This window comes from Monopterus albus, unplaced genomic scaffold, assembly GCF_001952655.1.
Source record: "Monopterus albus unplaced genomic scaffold, M_albus_1.0 scaffold103.1, whole genome shotgun sequence".
In the NCBI taxonomy this organism is placed as follows: Eukaryota; Metazoa; Chordata; class Actinopteri; order Synbranchiformes; family Synbranchidae; genus Monopterus; species Monopterus albus.
Genome location: NW_018127983.1, coordinates 1,038,613 through 1,052,691, shown reverse-complemented (window position 1 = coordinate 1,052,691; position 14,079 = coordinate 1,038,613). Strand labels below are relative to the sequence as shown.

At 39.0% G+C, this 14,079-nt stretch overlaps 1 protein-coding gene across 6 annotated transcripts in view; it reads right to left on the bottom strand.

Moving 5' to 3' along the window:
• Positions 1-14,079, bottom strand: part of LOC109965756 (uncharacterized) — a 177,750-nt gene that overhangs the window by 122,388 nt on the left and 41,283 nt on the right. For 5 of the 6 annotated variants that reach the window (XM_020610048.1, XM_020610049.1, XM_020610051.1 and 2 more), the window contains one exon: positions 8,366-8,513. The exons of the other annotated variant lie outside the window; for it this stretch is intronic. In XM_020610048.1, coding sequence (XP_020465704.1) covers positions 8,366-8,483 — 118 coding nt within the window. In that variant the 5' untranslated portion in view covers positions 8,484-8,513. The remainder of the gene's footprint in view (positions 1-8,365; positions 8,514-14,079) is intronic. 6 annotated transcript variants of the gene reach the window in all.

Here is a 14,079-nt window from a genome sequence, read left to right as displayed (position 1 = left end):
CCTGTAACCTCCATTTAGCTGGCAGGGCCATGGCGGCACAAAATCAAGACAGGATCCCTCAGGTCAATGGAAACAGAGGACGTTGGTTAATGGTGCTTGGAAGCATCATGCTAGATGCAAAGTGGAAGATAAAAGCCCCCGCACCGATTAGCAGCAGCTAGAATGTACACTTCCAATATCCAGATTCCAGGAATCTTAATTTCTTACACATTATAATAATCTCAGAAAACTACTTTTTAATTACTGATCCCAGGTCAGTATGGGGATCATAAGTATATGTAGTACAGACAACTGCTACACAGACCACAGATGAGACTCTACAACGTCTCTCAGAAAGGTTAAAGATGACATGGATGATGTGCACAGTGTAAGTTACCTTCAACCATTCCCATTCAGATTATAGGACAGGTGAAAGCAGCATTATTTAATGTATCATGTGTATCATGCCAGTTGTGATTTATTCATCGACCTGCCATTATGGAGTCTACGTGAGCAAAACTAGTAGGATGGTGAAAACCAAAATCAGTGAACACAGAGGCAGTCCACCTTAATCAGACAGGTTATCATCTTGGTGATGCAACAACTCAAGAACACTTTACTGAGTTTAGTCTTGCTATTCCAGTACCATTATAATGTTTGCATTTTGATGTATTGTACTACAGCAACCTTGCACTACTTTCAGTCATTTAAAAAAGTATCCCAGTCTATATTATGATGTATGTTACTGTTGTGTTCCAAGACCTTTTCAGATAATGGAATATTAGTTTGTATATGATTGTACAGATTTTTTCTTTGTGTATGAAACTATTCTAAGCTTGATATGGGTTTTTTTGGGGTCCAGTATATATTAACGTGCACAGGGTTCTCGTATGTATGTATTTTGAGTTAATCCATTAACACATTGTTACATCAGTATAAATATATTTCTTTACACCTATGATCACTTGCAGTCAAAACATTATGATGTCAAAGTGGAAATTAAAGACTAAACATCTGGGAACAATTTGTGAGTGATCTCTTTTTTCTGTGGAATATGGATTCAAAGATAACCATGATCCCCAGTTTTGTGCTGTCATGTTTATCCACTTAGGTCAGTAGTTTCCCACACATGAGAGAAAGGAAAAAGACAAAGAGAAGGGAAAAGAGATGAGGTCAATTAGGACTGTGTGCTGATCTGCCTTATAAAGGTCACCCACATCTTCAGAGGAGTCGTCCTATTGTAGGATACTGGCTGGAAACTCCTTAACCATTTCTACTGCGACTAAGGAGCAGCAGACTCTACCCTGACCTCTATTGAAAGGCTGGCCCAGCTTCTCCCTCGCTCTCATCTGACCGGAGAAAACTAATGAGTGTGAGGCTGTGGGTAAAACCTAATGGGGCTCAGTAGTTTTTGCTCTGGGCTGACTGCTGAAAATGAACATTTAACCACAGCTCAAGTAATTGAAAAAATGACAAGCGGTACATACAGGCCATTGCCCCACACAAGCACACACAACACCCAAATTATTCTAATTATTTGCCACCTCTAGATTAGAAATGCCTCTCCACACTGTCACTTACAGCCCCAACCAGCAGTAGCATCAGAATACACAGAAAGAAGCAGAAATGTGGAAGTACATCAATTAAAATGAGACAGTTAGCCTTCTAGTTGTGTCAAATATGGAGTAAGTGCAGAGAGGCAGTCCATGCTACATAGACTTGCTGTAATTGTGTGGAAGCAGGCTGCACAGTAATAACAAGCTCTTTTCGTCTATTAGGAGCATTCTCAGGAGTAAAGCTTCAACACATCTGTCTCTTTGGAAAACACACTAAATCTAATATTACTGGGAGTTTTCCTGAGCGTAACTTTGCTCACAGCTCCACCTGCTTGTCATTTATTGACATTGACACTTGTGTCTTTTTTTTAGTCAATGGTGGTGGTGGTGTATGCATTATACAACCTTTGACCTCATGACATGTACCTTGTGATGCTACTGTAAGTTCCCCATCATAACAAAGGAAGTTTGAAAAGCTGAGTACACTCAAAAATGTGACACTAAAAGGCTGCACAGCTTTAAAAGTTTCAGCAAATAAAAAAAGAAAAATCAAAAATTGAAATCCTTCTGAATGGCCATTTAATTAATTCAAAATTTAATCTGCAACTCAGTAAAATGTGCCAAAGGTGAAGCAGTGTGAATACTTCCTGGAACCACTATACTTATGTCTATAAACATGAGCAGATGGAATAATTTAGTAAAAGTACATAGGTACTTATAAAAGTAAAAGTCTTAATTTAGTGTATAACAAGTCACTGAATTTTATGTGGTCATATACTTTAATCATATTCTGCAAAGAAACTATAGCTGCCAAATAATTGCAGTGGATAAAAGAAAGGACAATATTTCCCTCTGAAATGGTGTTAAAGTAAAAGTGGCATAAAAAATACTCAAGCACAGCACAAGTCCATTTGTACTTACTGTAAGCTGAGGTACACACATAAAGCATCAGATTTAATGCCCTAGCTGGCTACAATAATACAGCCTAAAATGTATATGGGTAATTGTAACAACCTAAATAATTCCACACAATTTGTTTTGGTTGTTACATTACATGCTTTGAATTGTTCAGTTATTAGTTGTGAACCACAAGAGCCCTTGAGTGCTAGTGCAATTGAAATACACAAAATATGACTGATTAAAACTAAATTATTATCTCAGACATTAACCAGATTGAGCACAAGCAGTGAGAGCGTGATCCATCATAATGCTTGAGCATTATCTTAAATGTCCAATGGCTATTCCATTTATGAACGTTATGCTTGATGGATGATGGCAATTAACAAAATGTAATCTCCAAAGAGTTCTCAGAATTCTCGCCCCACATTTATACGCGCTCCTAGCGCACAATACCTTGTTTGGCGTGCTCTCCTTCAGTAGATTTACCACATCATTTGAATGATACACTCATCTTAGTTAAAGAAAAACTGCTGTGCTTTCAGGGTGGTTTTGTGAGCTGTATTAAAAAACAAATTGCTAACCTCACATATCAGTCATCTCATGGGTTATTTGTAAGTTGTTTGTACAGACCTACATTTGCTATTACCAGCATTTAATGGGGTTGTCTCACATTTTATACCTAGTTCCAGTGAAAACATCTTTTCTGTGGAACACTTCATTTTGAAACAAAAGGTCCTTGTTCTTCTTCCTGCCAGAATGAAACCTCAGCATGCAGATGGCCTGTACGTGCACTCTGGGTCTCCCACTGTTCAGAGGCACCAGAGATGCACAGTCTTGATCAACACTCACCGTGCAGAAATGGTAAATTATGCCTAGTAGTAATGGTTCATTTTAGGATTAATTTAATTTTAGAAGTATTGTGTAGTACTCTGCTGGCTGGTTTAACTGAAACAATACCTGGTGCTGTGTTTATTAGTGACTATGTCTACATACTGTAGCTAGATAAAGTGCAGCCATGAAAAATGGCACCGAGCTATCAAAGCAGCTGTACGTGTTGTTGCAAGTTAGTTTATGACAGTAATTCTTACATCGGCATATTTCTCCAATCTTTGAAGATGAAGCACCCTGTAAACAGTTATTAAACAGCAATTATGGCCTTTAGCTGGAACAGCATTACTACATGCAAAGCTTCTTTCAAACAAAACTAGCTTTTGTCTGTTGCTAGTAAGACACTGACTGGCTTTACTTGTTAGGACAGTGCTACACATCTATTAACATGATAAACACTGCATGAAAAGTAAATAAACATATTAAATCAATATATAAGCATATACTTCTAATTGTGTTCTTCTTAATTTTATTGCCATCTGGTAAAGAACTGCTGAACTACTCTAACAGCTGAAACTTTGTTTTTGACAACTGACAGAAGACGGCTACTAAGAGGTGTCACATGCTTTAAAGCTTCAACACAGAGTGCAGCTCTGTGTGCTGACTGAGGTTCAGTCATGATATGCACAGAACATAATGGATTTACCGAGATTATCTTGATGACTGGTTAATTGTTGGAGTCATTTTTCAAGCTAAAATGCAAAACATTCTCTGGATGCAGCTTCTCATTTGTCATAGTAAACTGAATCCCTCTGGGTTTTGCATTGTGGGTCAAACAAGACATCTGAATATGTCATTATGAGTTTTACAAAAACATTATTGATATTTTTCACTTTTTTCAGACATTTAATAGTCCAAACAATTAATTAAGAAAATAATCAGCCCATTAATGAACAAATAACATTGTTAGTTGCAGCACAACTGCTATCGTACATCTTCCTTGTCTGCCTTAATTCTGTTGAAATGTGTGCTTTTTTTTTCCAAATCTGAACAGCATGTCTTTTGATGCCAAATATCTACCTGGTGTAAAAATCAAACTGTTGTCTCACTGGTCACGGAGAAGAAGACATTCCTTTCCAAGAGCGGTGGTAGTGAAAGAGCTTAAAAATGAATTAGCCATCTACAAGGCAAAGTAATCTAAAACTAGTACACCATCAACTGCCAGCTATAGTCGGTTTGCTTTGATTATTGCTTAGCCAACACACACTTCAAACTTACACAAGTCGAGCTTATACACCACACACACATGCACTCAGAGACACAAGCTAATATTCATGCTTACAATAGAACTAACAAGTAAATTACAGGTTTTTAAAAAACACTTTTATCATATTTTTATTAAATGGGCAAGCTGTGCTTTTTCTGTTGTGTAGATGTATTTTAATGAATAACCCTGACGTTACTTCCTGTTATTATTCCTTTTCATTACTGCATTATAATTCAAGCACTACTCCTGTTTTTCCTTCCCTCCCACTCCATTGCAGTCTTCTCCCCTGGCCTCTGTGGGGTCATCATTACCACAGCATATAGATGCTGCTGCCCTGACTGCCTGCTGTAATGAGGGAGAGAATCCACATACTGTATGGACATCAGTTCAGTGCAGACTTACTGCTACTGAAAATGTTTTTGTAAGGAATGGTTCTATCTAGAGTGATGCAGGGTCAACTGATTGGTGTCAGACTCACAACACTGATGATAATGATTCACTGAGATGCTTTTTGAAACCTGCCCTGGCTCCTCCTTATGTCATGCCCTTAATATTGTATGGCCCCCATTCCTAACTGTCAAGAACCTACTCCTCTTTACCCTTGGTTTATTTGGGTGAAAATCACAAATAAATGTATTTTCCACTGCAGAGAGGTAACTAATCTCATCTCTTCTCTTTGCTGATGACACTACCATATGGGCATCGGGTGAAAACCTACAGCAACTCTCTGGACGGGTTTCACAGGAACTTGAAGATAAAGAAATGGTGTGATAGTAATATTCTATCTCTGAATTTGGATAAAACTAAATTTATGGTATTTGGGAATCGTAGACTAGATAATGAACTTCAATTGAAAATCGGGGGAGCTAATATAGAACGAGTATATGAAATTAAATTTCTAGGTGTCATAGTTGATGACAAATTCTCCTGGAAATCTCATATCAGATATGTTCAGCACAAAATAGCAAAAAATATATCGATATTGGCAAGAGTTAGATATATTTTGGACAGGAAAGCACTACGTATTTTGTATTCTTCATTGATTTTACCATACTTAGAGTATGACGTTGAAAACTGGGGAAATACATACAAAAGCTCACTTCAACCATTGTATATATTACAAAAAAGAGTGATAAGAATTGTGCATAAGATGGGGTATAGAGATCACACCAATGGAGCTTTCATACAGTCTAAAATGTTAAAATTTTTTGATTTAGTGGGATATAAGACTGCTGTGTTTATGTATAAAGCCAGGAACAATTTATTACCTGGTGGAATTCAAAAACTATTTAATGAAAGGGAAGGGGGATACAATTTAAGGGGTCAGTTAAATGTAAAAATTCATGCTATACGTACAACCAAAAAAAGATTTTGTATTTCCATAAGTGGGGTAAAACTATGGAATAATTAAAGTGTGGACATAAAAAATAGTAATAGAATTGACGAGTTTAAACATAAATATAAAGGTATGTGTCAATCAAGATATATGCAAGAACAGGTTTAATGATTAATCAGATGGAACATTGTGGGTGTGGTGTATGAATGTTAACACCTTGTAATAATTCTTTAGTATATTACTTGTGTGGTGTAGAAGAGAATTATTTATGTAGAGATACTGCTTGCACACCAATGATGGTAAGATGATGTCATGGGGCAGGACTGGATAAGTCTGACTTCTTCCTACTCCATTCAAGCATGTACTAGGTATAAGCACATTGATATTGGATTAGCATTTGTTGGATATGTGTAAAATTATGTGTGTTGATATATCAACTGTCTTTACATGCTTGAAAGAATAAATCAAATCAAATCAAATCAAATCTTTTGACACTTCCACATAAAGACTTTTTGAAAGGGAGCCAGTGGAAGATAATCCTTGAGTTGATATGAGCCTATTCCATGTCTGCAAGTCTGGTAAAAGCAGAGGCTGTAAGCTGACTTTTAGATGTACCCTCTAGCTTCTGCAGCCGGGGTGTGGAGGGGTAAAGAAGAGGTAGAAGACACTAACAAGATCATGCAATATTAATGAGGTGTTGAGATGTGGGACATTGCAAGGCAAATCGGCCACTGTGTGTGCAGGAAAATAATATCGTACATCAGTATGAGGACTTGCATTTGTAAAAATGAGTAAGTAATGATTAGAAAAAGAAAAGGGTCACAGCAAAGTGTGGATGTATATTAATATAATGACATACAGTCTTTCAGATTTTTACAAGACACGCTACAACATCCACCACAAATGACAGATTAAAAAGGTGATCTTTGGTGCAAAGTTACTACTATCTAACAGTCTTTCATACTCTTCCAGCTATGGCAGTCTGTACCACTGTATGTAAGTAATGTAAAAGTGGACAAATATTTGCTAATCAAAGTGACCACAAAAAAACTGATTTCATAATTCCGGCGAAGACATGAAGCTAAAACTGGAGAGCTTCCTGGTAGCTGGGAATCCTAAGATGGATAAGGTTGGAGAAACATGCACTTGAACAGAAGGTGGGTTCAGTCCCCACAGCAACAGAGGAATCTGGGCAGGGTAGAGTAAGAATAGCACTTGCAACTGTGTTGCTGGAATAACGGATGAAACACATCATTAGCTTAAAGTGCCAGCAACATTAGCTGACTTGACCAACAACCCACTTTGTACAGGCTAACCGAATTAGGCCAGCAATCTCACTAATATGGTCCATTTTCATTTGAACTGTATAAGTGATAAAGAAACTACAAATAGCTATAAAACTGTTGTCAACATTACTTTTACAACAAGCACGGACAACATTATGCATATTTCTAGGGAAGGGATTGCAAAGTAAAGCACTGCAACACTGCTGAACGTGAATGAGACAGTCCCAGTGGGAGAAATGAGACCATCTGCCCCTCCGCAGGCGACTGTCCCCTGACAGAGGATGGAGCTAAGCTGAGGCAGCAAAAGAGAGCAGCAGGGTAAACTGTCCTGCTATGAAGCTGCTGTAGCAGGCAAAGAGCTGTAACAGGGCCCACGATAAACCACCTCAGAGCTGGCACTGCTTCTCTAAAAACTACTGCTGTTTTTTCTAAGCTATCACTGTGATAAATGTCACCTAGACCTGACCATGTGCTTTACCAGAGGGTCACTGCTTTCAGTGCTGAGCAACATTCCCATGAGATGCTCAAGAGGCATGACACTATGACCATGGGTTTGTCACTGGCTTAGAAAAGCTAAGAGTGGACACGTGCTGAAAATCCTGCATCACAAAGGGGCATCATTTACAATGGTAAGGTCATGAAACTGCTTTGAAATGTAAGCATTTAACAATAACAAAGTAAAAAGAAGAGTCGAGGACTTATGAATGGTCATGAACCACATTCTTTTAAGTTGGTGTGTGAGCATCTGATTATAGCAAGTTACTGTGTAGAGCTTTAACAGTGAAGAAAATAGTTCAGTGCTGGTATCAACAATACACTGCGTTCAAGTGTGTCTCTCTTGTTTTCAAAGTTCCATTATGGTATAAAAGCCAGGATAACATCGTAATGATTTCTAGAACAGTGAGAAAAATAACATTTTGAAAACTGATTTCAACAAGCCATCTGAGCCTCACCTCTGTGCGCTCAACAATACACTGCTCCAAATGGTCATTATGCAAATACGTAGCCTGAGGTAAAGCAAACCCAAACAGCCAAAGCAAATTAGATGATACAATTCTGTGGAGTAAAGACACTATAATTAACATCTTACTTAACGATCTTACTTTTTTGGCTCAAAGGAGTGAGGGCTGTGAGATAACCTTGTTTTGCTTTCATGTTCAGATATGCTGCTTGGACACATAATATATAATTTGCCTAGAAGGAAATAACTTACCTAGCATCAATGTATCAGCAACCATCGCTGGAGACTTATGGCAATTTGACATGCTGCTGTTGTAGCCAAAGGAGAGTTTATGAGCAGCATAAAGTAGGACAAACCTGGGCAAGATCATCTTACTGAAGAATATAATCTGTCCAAGCAGCTGAAAATACAATAAAGAAAACAACAAGTATAATTAATTAAGATTAACTTATGAAAGGTAATTAATGTTGCCCTTTGGAGTGTTCATTATAAACAAATAAACACATTTGCTCACCAAATTAGTGGTGTGTATCCTACAGCCTTAAATAAATGCTGATGCATTTTGAACCTCATAAAAAATTTGCAAGGGCTTTTTGAATATGAGTAAGTTACATGATAGACAGTATTTTTTGCTGTGATATAAAGAACCCTATTTTGAGGATCCACGGAATCTGATCAAACTGTATTGGCGCAAGTGGTGTTTGGGTAATTTCGGCAATTTGACAATGAGGAAAATGGTTCAAGCACCCAAACAAGTAGCAAAAGGGCTGTACTTGAGCTCCTCATTAAAGCAGGGGTGTGTTTTGGGTGTAACATGCAATTATCCAATCAGTGTGTAACCTCACATCCCCTTTAAGAGACGTGTGAGTTTGAACATTTGGTGGATTGCTAGCATACTGGTGCACTTGCCAGGTCAGATGTCAGTAAGATTTTCCACTGAGGAAATGGTGCACAAGGTGAAGGAGCCCACAACCCTCTTTGAGGTAAAGCAGGTGTGTTATTTATTATAATATTTATTATAAATACGTATATAATGATGTGCACAACACCCAGTGAACACAATTGTCATCTTTTTATTAAGTATTCCATGTCCTGTGCAGCACATCCCAGGGTATAACAAGCACAGTACACGAGCATTGTGCACACATTTAAACAGATGCGCATCACAACATTGTCCAAGCATCCATTAACTAGCAATGACGGTTTGACTGTTGACCACAGACCTTGGTTTTTGCTGGTCAGTGGTGCAGTCACTTTGTGCACCCTCATATTAGCAACATGCCCAAACTTTACATGGGCACACCCCATGTTCACCTGCTGGCGTGAAGTTGGCAGAGTGCTGCTTGGTAAAAAGACAACAGATGTGCTACCTGCGCCGCACATCATGCGTTTGTAGCTAGTTAGGGCCCAAAGTGTTAGTTTAATTGCATTGTTAGAATCAGTGCAACTGATTTTGGGACTTATTTTTCAGTACTAAACAATGAAATTGGATGTGTTCATATTTACTAAGGAGTCGCAGTGGAGAGAGAAGAAAGAGTGGCACCACAGAAATGTGCATGTATCCAGTCAGAGACACAGCAGTCAGGAGCTAGACAATGAAAATTTATACAAACACCCTCAGCGCCTGATTTACCACCACTGTGACAAATTATTACAGGCATCCAGGAAAGGCCAAGCCCTTTAGGAGCAAAGATGGGCTGAAGACCACCAGTTTGCCAACATATGTGTGAGAAAATTATTGAAAATATTAAAAACAACATTCCTCAGAGAAAGATAGGAAGTGATTTGGATATGTCAGCCTCTATAGTACATAACATAATTAAAAGATTCAAAGAATCCGGATGGGTTTCAGTGAGTAAAGGGCAAAGGGCGCAAGCCTAAGCTGGATGACCGTACTCTCCGATCCCTCGGACGGCACCGCATCAGGAATCGTCACTCTTCTATAAGCAATATAACCACATGGGCTAAGCTTTACTTTGGCACACCTGTGTCTGGCACTACAATACGTAGTTACATCCATAAACGCTGCTTAAAACTGTGCTGTGCCAAAAGGAAGCCCTATGTCAACAATGTCTAGAAGCGCAGTCGACTGCTCTGGGCTTGGAGGCATCTGGGATGGACCATCGCACAGGGGGAACATGTACTGTGGTCAGACCAATCAGTGTTTCAGGGGTTTGTTGGAAGAAATGGATGCCATGTGCTCCGGACAAAGACAAAAAGAGCCATCCAGACTGTTATCAGCAACAAGTCCAAAAGCCAGGGTCTGTCATGGTGGTCATGTGGTTGTTTGTCCCCCCCCCACACGGCACTATTCAGGACTAGTGTTTGAGTATGAAGGCTCCAAAGCAACATGTAAACCAAACCAAAAACATATCCATATCAAAATCCCCAAGGTTCAACTGCAGCTGTAAACCCTAGTTCTGATTTTGTGGCCTTAATGGTCGTTTCCACTGCTTGTCGGGGGGAAAAGACCAATCAGATCTCTGTAGGCAAGATTAAGAATTACCTTCCTACAGAGCTTGTTACCTACCCAACATGAAAAACTAGCATGACAAAAATGATGCGTGAACAGGACTAAGTTAGAAGTGGACATATTAATGACAAATCTTTAATTATAACATTAAATTTTTTGTTGTTAAAAAAGAATAAAACACTCTTAGCAACTGTTACCAATTCACATTCTATTGAATATTTAAAATACTGTATTGTGAAATTAAGTAATGATTAAAGTGAGGGAGCAAAACATCTCTCATTACTCTAATTTTAATTAAGCAATGGAGTAACACTTAGACTGTCTGTATGGCATGGGTTGATGACATGGCAACATGTGTCCTACCATGTTTTTGCCCACCTGGGGTAAACAATTTGCAAATTTCTAAATTAATAAGGCACTCATCTCTATTGGCACACTGTGGATTTGACAATGGCTTGCCTTTTCATTTCTCACTCTCCCTCTTTGTGATGCCCATCTACCTATTAAAAGACAAACTCCATTAGCTAAAAGCATGCTTTTCTGTATTTGCTATAACGTGCTGCTCCTATTTTACTAGTATTAGCTCTAATACATCAACTGTGCCATTATTTTAATATGACGGCTTTTAAAAATGTCACCCCAGACATCGCTGATAACAAGCCACACATTTCTCAAAACAGAAATCATCAAATAATATCTTGATTGCATCATAATGCTATAAGGAGATGAGCGTGCATTTAGTAAATGGAACATGAATCCAGAGAACAACAAACCTAATGCATATCATCCATTTATGGAAACATCTGTGAATCATTATGCAAACTTAGGCTAATTCTTCAGAGTTCGTTTCATTAAGGAGTATTGTTAGTTTCAGTGGCTGAGCCCTTATTATCGTGCATTTAGGAAATGAGGCAAATAGAAAAGGCATAAGAGCCCAATCAATAGCTCTTTTCATTTTTCCTTAATGGTCTCGTCTTTTTCCCTTGTGGACTAAAAAGAACACAGGAGAGGTTGGTGTTACAACCATAAAATGTAATTTCTCTGCAGAAAAAAACATAATAATGCCTCCTATCCCCTTTCTGCATATTCCTGTAACATTCTGCAAAATTGAGTATGGATTTAACATCAAAAGGTTACATGAATTTTTCAAATGAGATATTAAAGTCAATATTTCAAGCAGAGGATATTTCAATTCAGTGGCTTACATGATAGAGGTTGTGTGCTAAGATGAGCTGGCTTGCAGGCATGCTACAGTTTTGCCTCAAAATTAACTTGATAGAAAAGTCAAACCCAGGGATTTGGATTTCAAACATGGCTGAAAATATAAAGATGCTCAAAATCATTCTCCATAAAAAGGAAAACAAGCTATGTAAAAATGAATTTTTATTTTAATATACTAGAGCACAGCTTTAAGAATTACTGTAGGATAAGAAGTCACTGAGCATTTATCCACAATGTCAAAAACATCCTCCTTAGTGCAATACAGAATGCTAACAAAAGACTGCTAGACTGCACTGCATCACACTGAGACCAGTACCCATACCTCTGCATTATTAGAAAGTAAAGGTGCTGTTTGCAGTTCCCTCGTTTTCTGCATAAAATAGTCATGAAATGTTATCTGATCTTATCAATAAGATCAGATAAACACAATTATTTCTAAGCCGATAAAACACAAGCAGTAATAATCTTTCATGGTTTTATTGAACACACCCATTAAAAATACAAAGTGATGATGAAAAAAGTAATGGAAACACTAGCCTTCTGCTATCACAAAACATCAATGGTAGTCAGATGTTAGCAAACCTGGAATCCAATCAATGATACAAGAATGGAGGTGTGGCTTAGAACTACTTTGACTTATACAAACACTCAAGTGTCAATGTGCTATTCACAAGCAGCATCAGCTGATGTGAGCCAGGTCACGCAAAAAAAAGATTTCAAAAAACCTACGATCAAGAGTTGATTTGCATGTAGTTGGAAAGGGTTAAAGTCACCTCAGAGACTTTTGACATTCATCAGTCCACAGTTACACATATTATTTGTTTATGGAGACGATCTGGTACCGTGGCTACTCTCCATAGAAGTGGGCACCAAGCCAAGATCACTCCGAAGGCACAATGTAGAATTCTCAATGAGGTAAAAATGAACCCTAGAGTCACACCTAAAGACTTGAAGGATTCATTGGAGTTGGTTAACGTCTCTGTTCATGAGTCAACCATATGCAAATTATAAAGGGGAAAAATTAATTCCCAGGTTTATCAAGGTATCCTACAAAATAATGTCAGGGTGGTTGTCTGCAAGCTTAAGCTCAGAGAAAGCTGGGTAATGCAGCAGGACAATCACCCAAAACATCGAAGTAAATCTACTACAGGATGGCTTAAGCGACACAAAATCTGCCTTTTACAGTGGCCCAGTCAGAGCCCAGACCTCAACCCAATAGACATACTATGGAATGAGCTCAAGAGAGCTGTTCATACCATACAGTATGTCCTAAGAATATGGCTGAGCTGAAGCAATTCTGTAAGGGAGAATGGTCCAAAATTCCTCCTGAACATTGTGCGTGTCTAATAGACATTGTATGTTTAATGGGTGGGTTCAATAAAGATATGAAAGATCATGACTGTTTGTGATAGCTCAAAACACAAGGTGCACCTGTTACGGCCGAGCCGTATCTGAACAAAGGCAGGACTCAAGAAGGTGCAGTACTCGTACCCAGGCTGGAGATATATTTATTTTCAAATAAACGAGAGAAAATAAAGGAGGCGGCCCGTGTGAGGCGCGGAGATTCTACTGTGGGTCTCGGGCAGCTGGGGCCGCAGTAACGACTGGACCGCTGGAGGAGCAACCCGGGGTCGGAGGTGAGGTGTCACACACTGTACTGGAACAAAAAAGCAGAGTGTGAGGGAGGACAACGGACAGATGAGAGAAAGATGAAAATGGTACAAGGACAAATGACCTGCTTGAGAGAGTGTTGGAAAGAGAGAGCGCCGCTGGCTGGAAAGGTTGTCCCAGGAGGCCGGGACTGGCGTGGGGTAGTGAAGTCTCAGAGGCAGCAAAGCAGGTCGATGGCAGTCGAAGAGAGAGGCTTGCGTTACAGCACAAAGACAGGAGCAGGTGCCGAAGCTAGGCCAGCCCAGGCACTTAACACAAATCTCAAGAGAAGACCTCAGGACAGGAGGACGGAGCCCGCAGAGTAACAGATGGCGCCAGGAAACAGTTCAAACAAAATTAAGGAAACACTCCTCAGGTAATCAGTTCAAACAAAAGGTAAAGCACTCCTTGGTTAACTGGTCCACAAAAAACGAAACACGTGTTTCGAAACACAAAACACTCCTCAGTTCATTAGACACAAAAAAGGTAAGCACTCCTCAGTTAAGCACTCCACAAAAACACTCCTTGGTTACTCAGTTCAAACAGCAAAGGCACAGCACTCCTCGGGAGTACCGTTTGTAAAAATAAATGAAACACAAGGCAATCGTCACCAGCTCGGTTC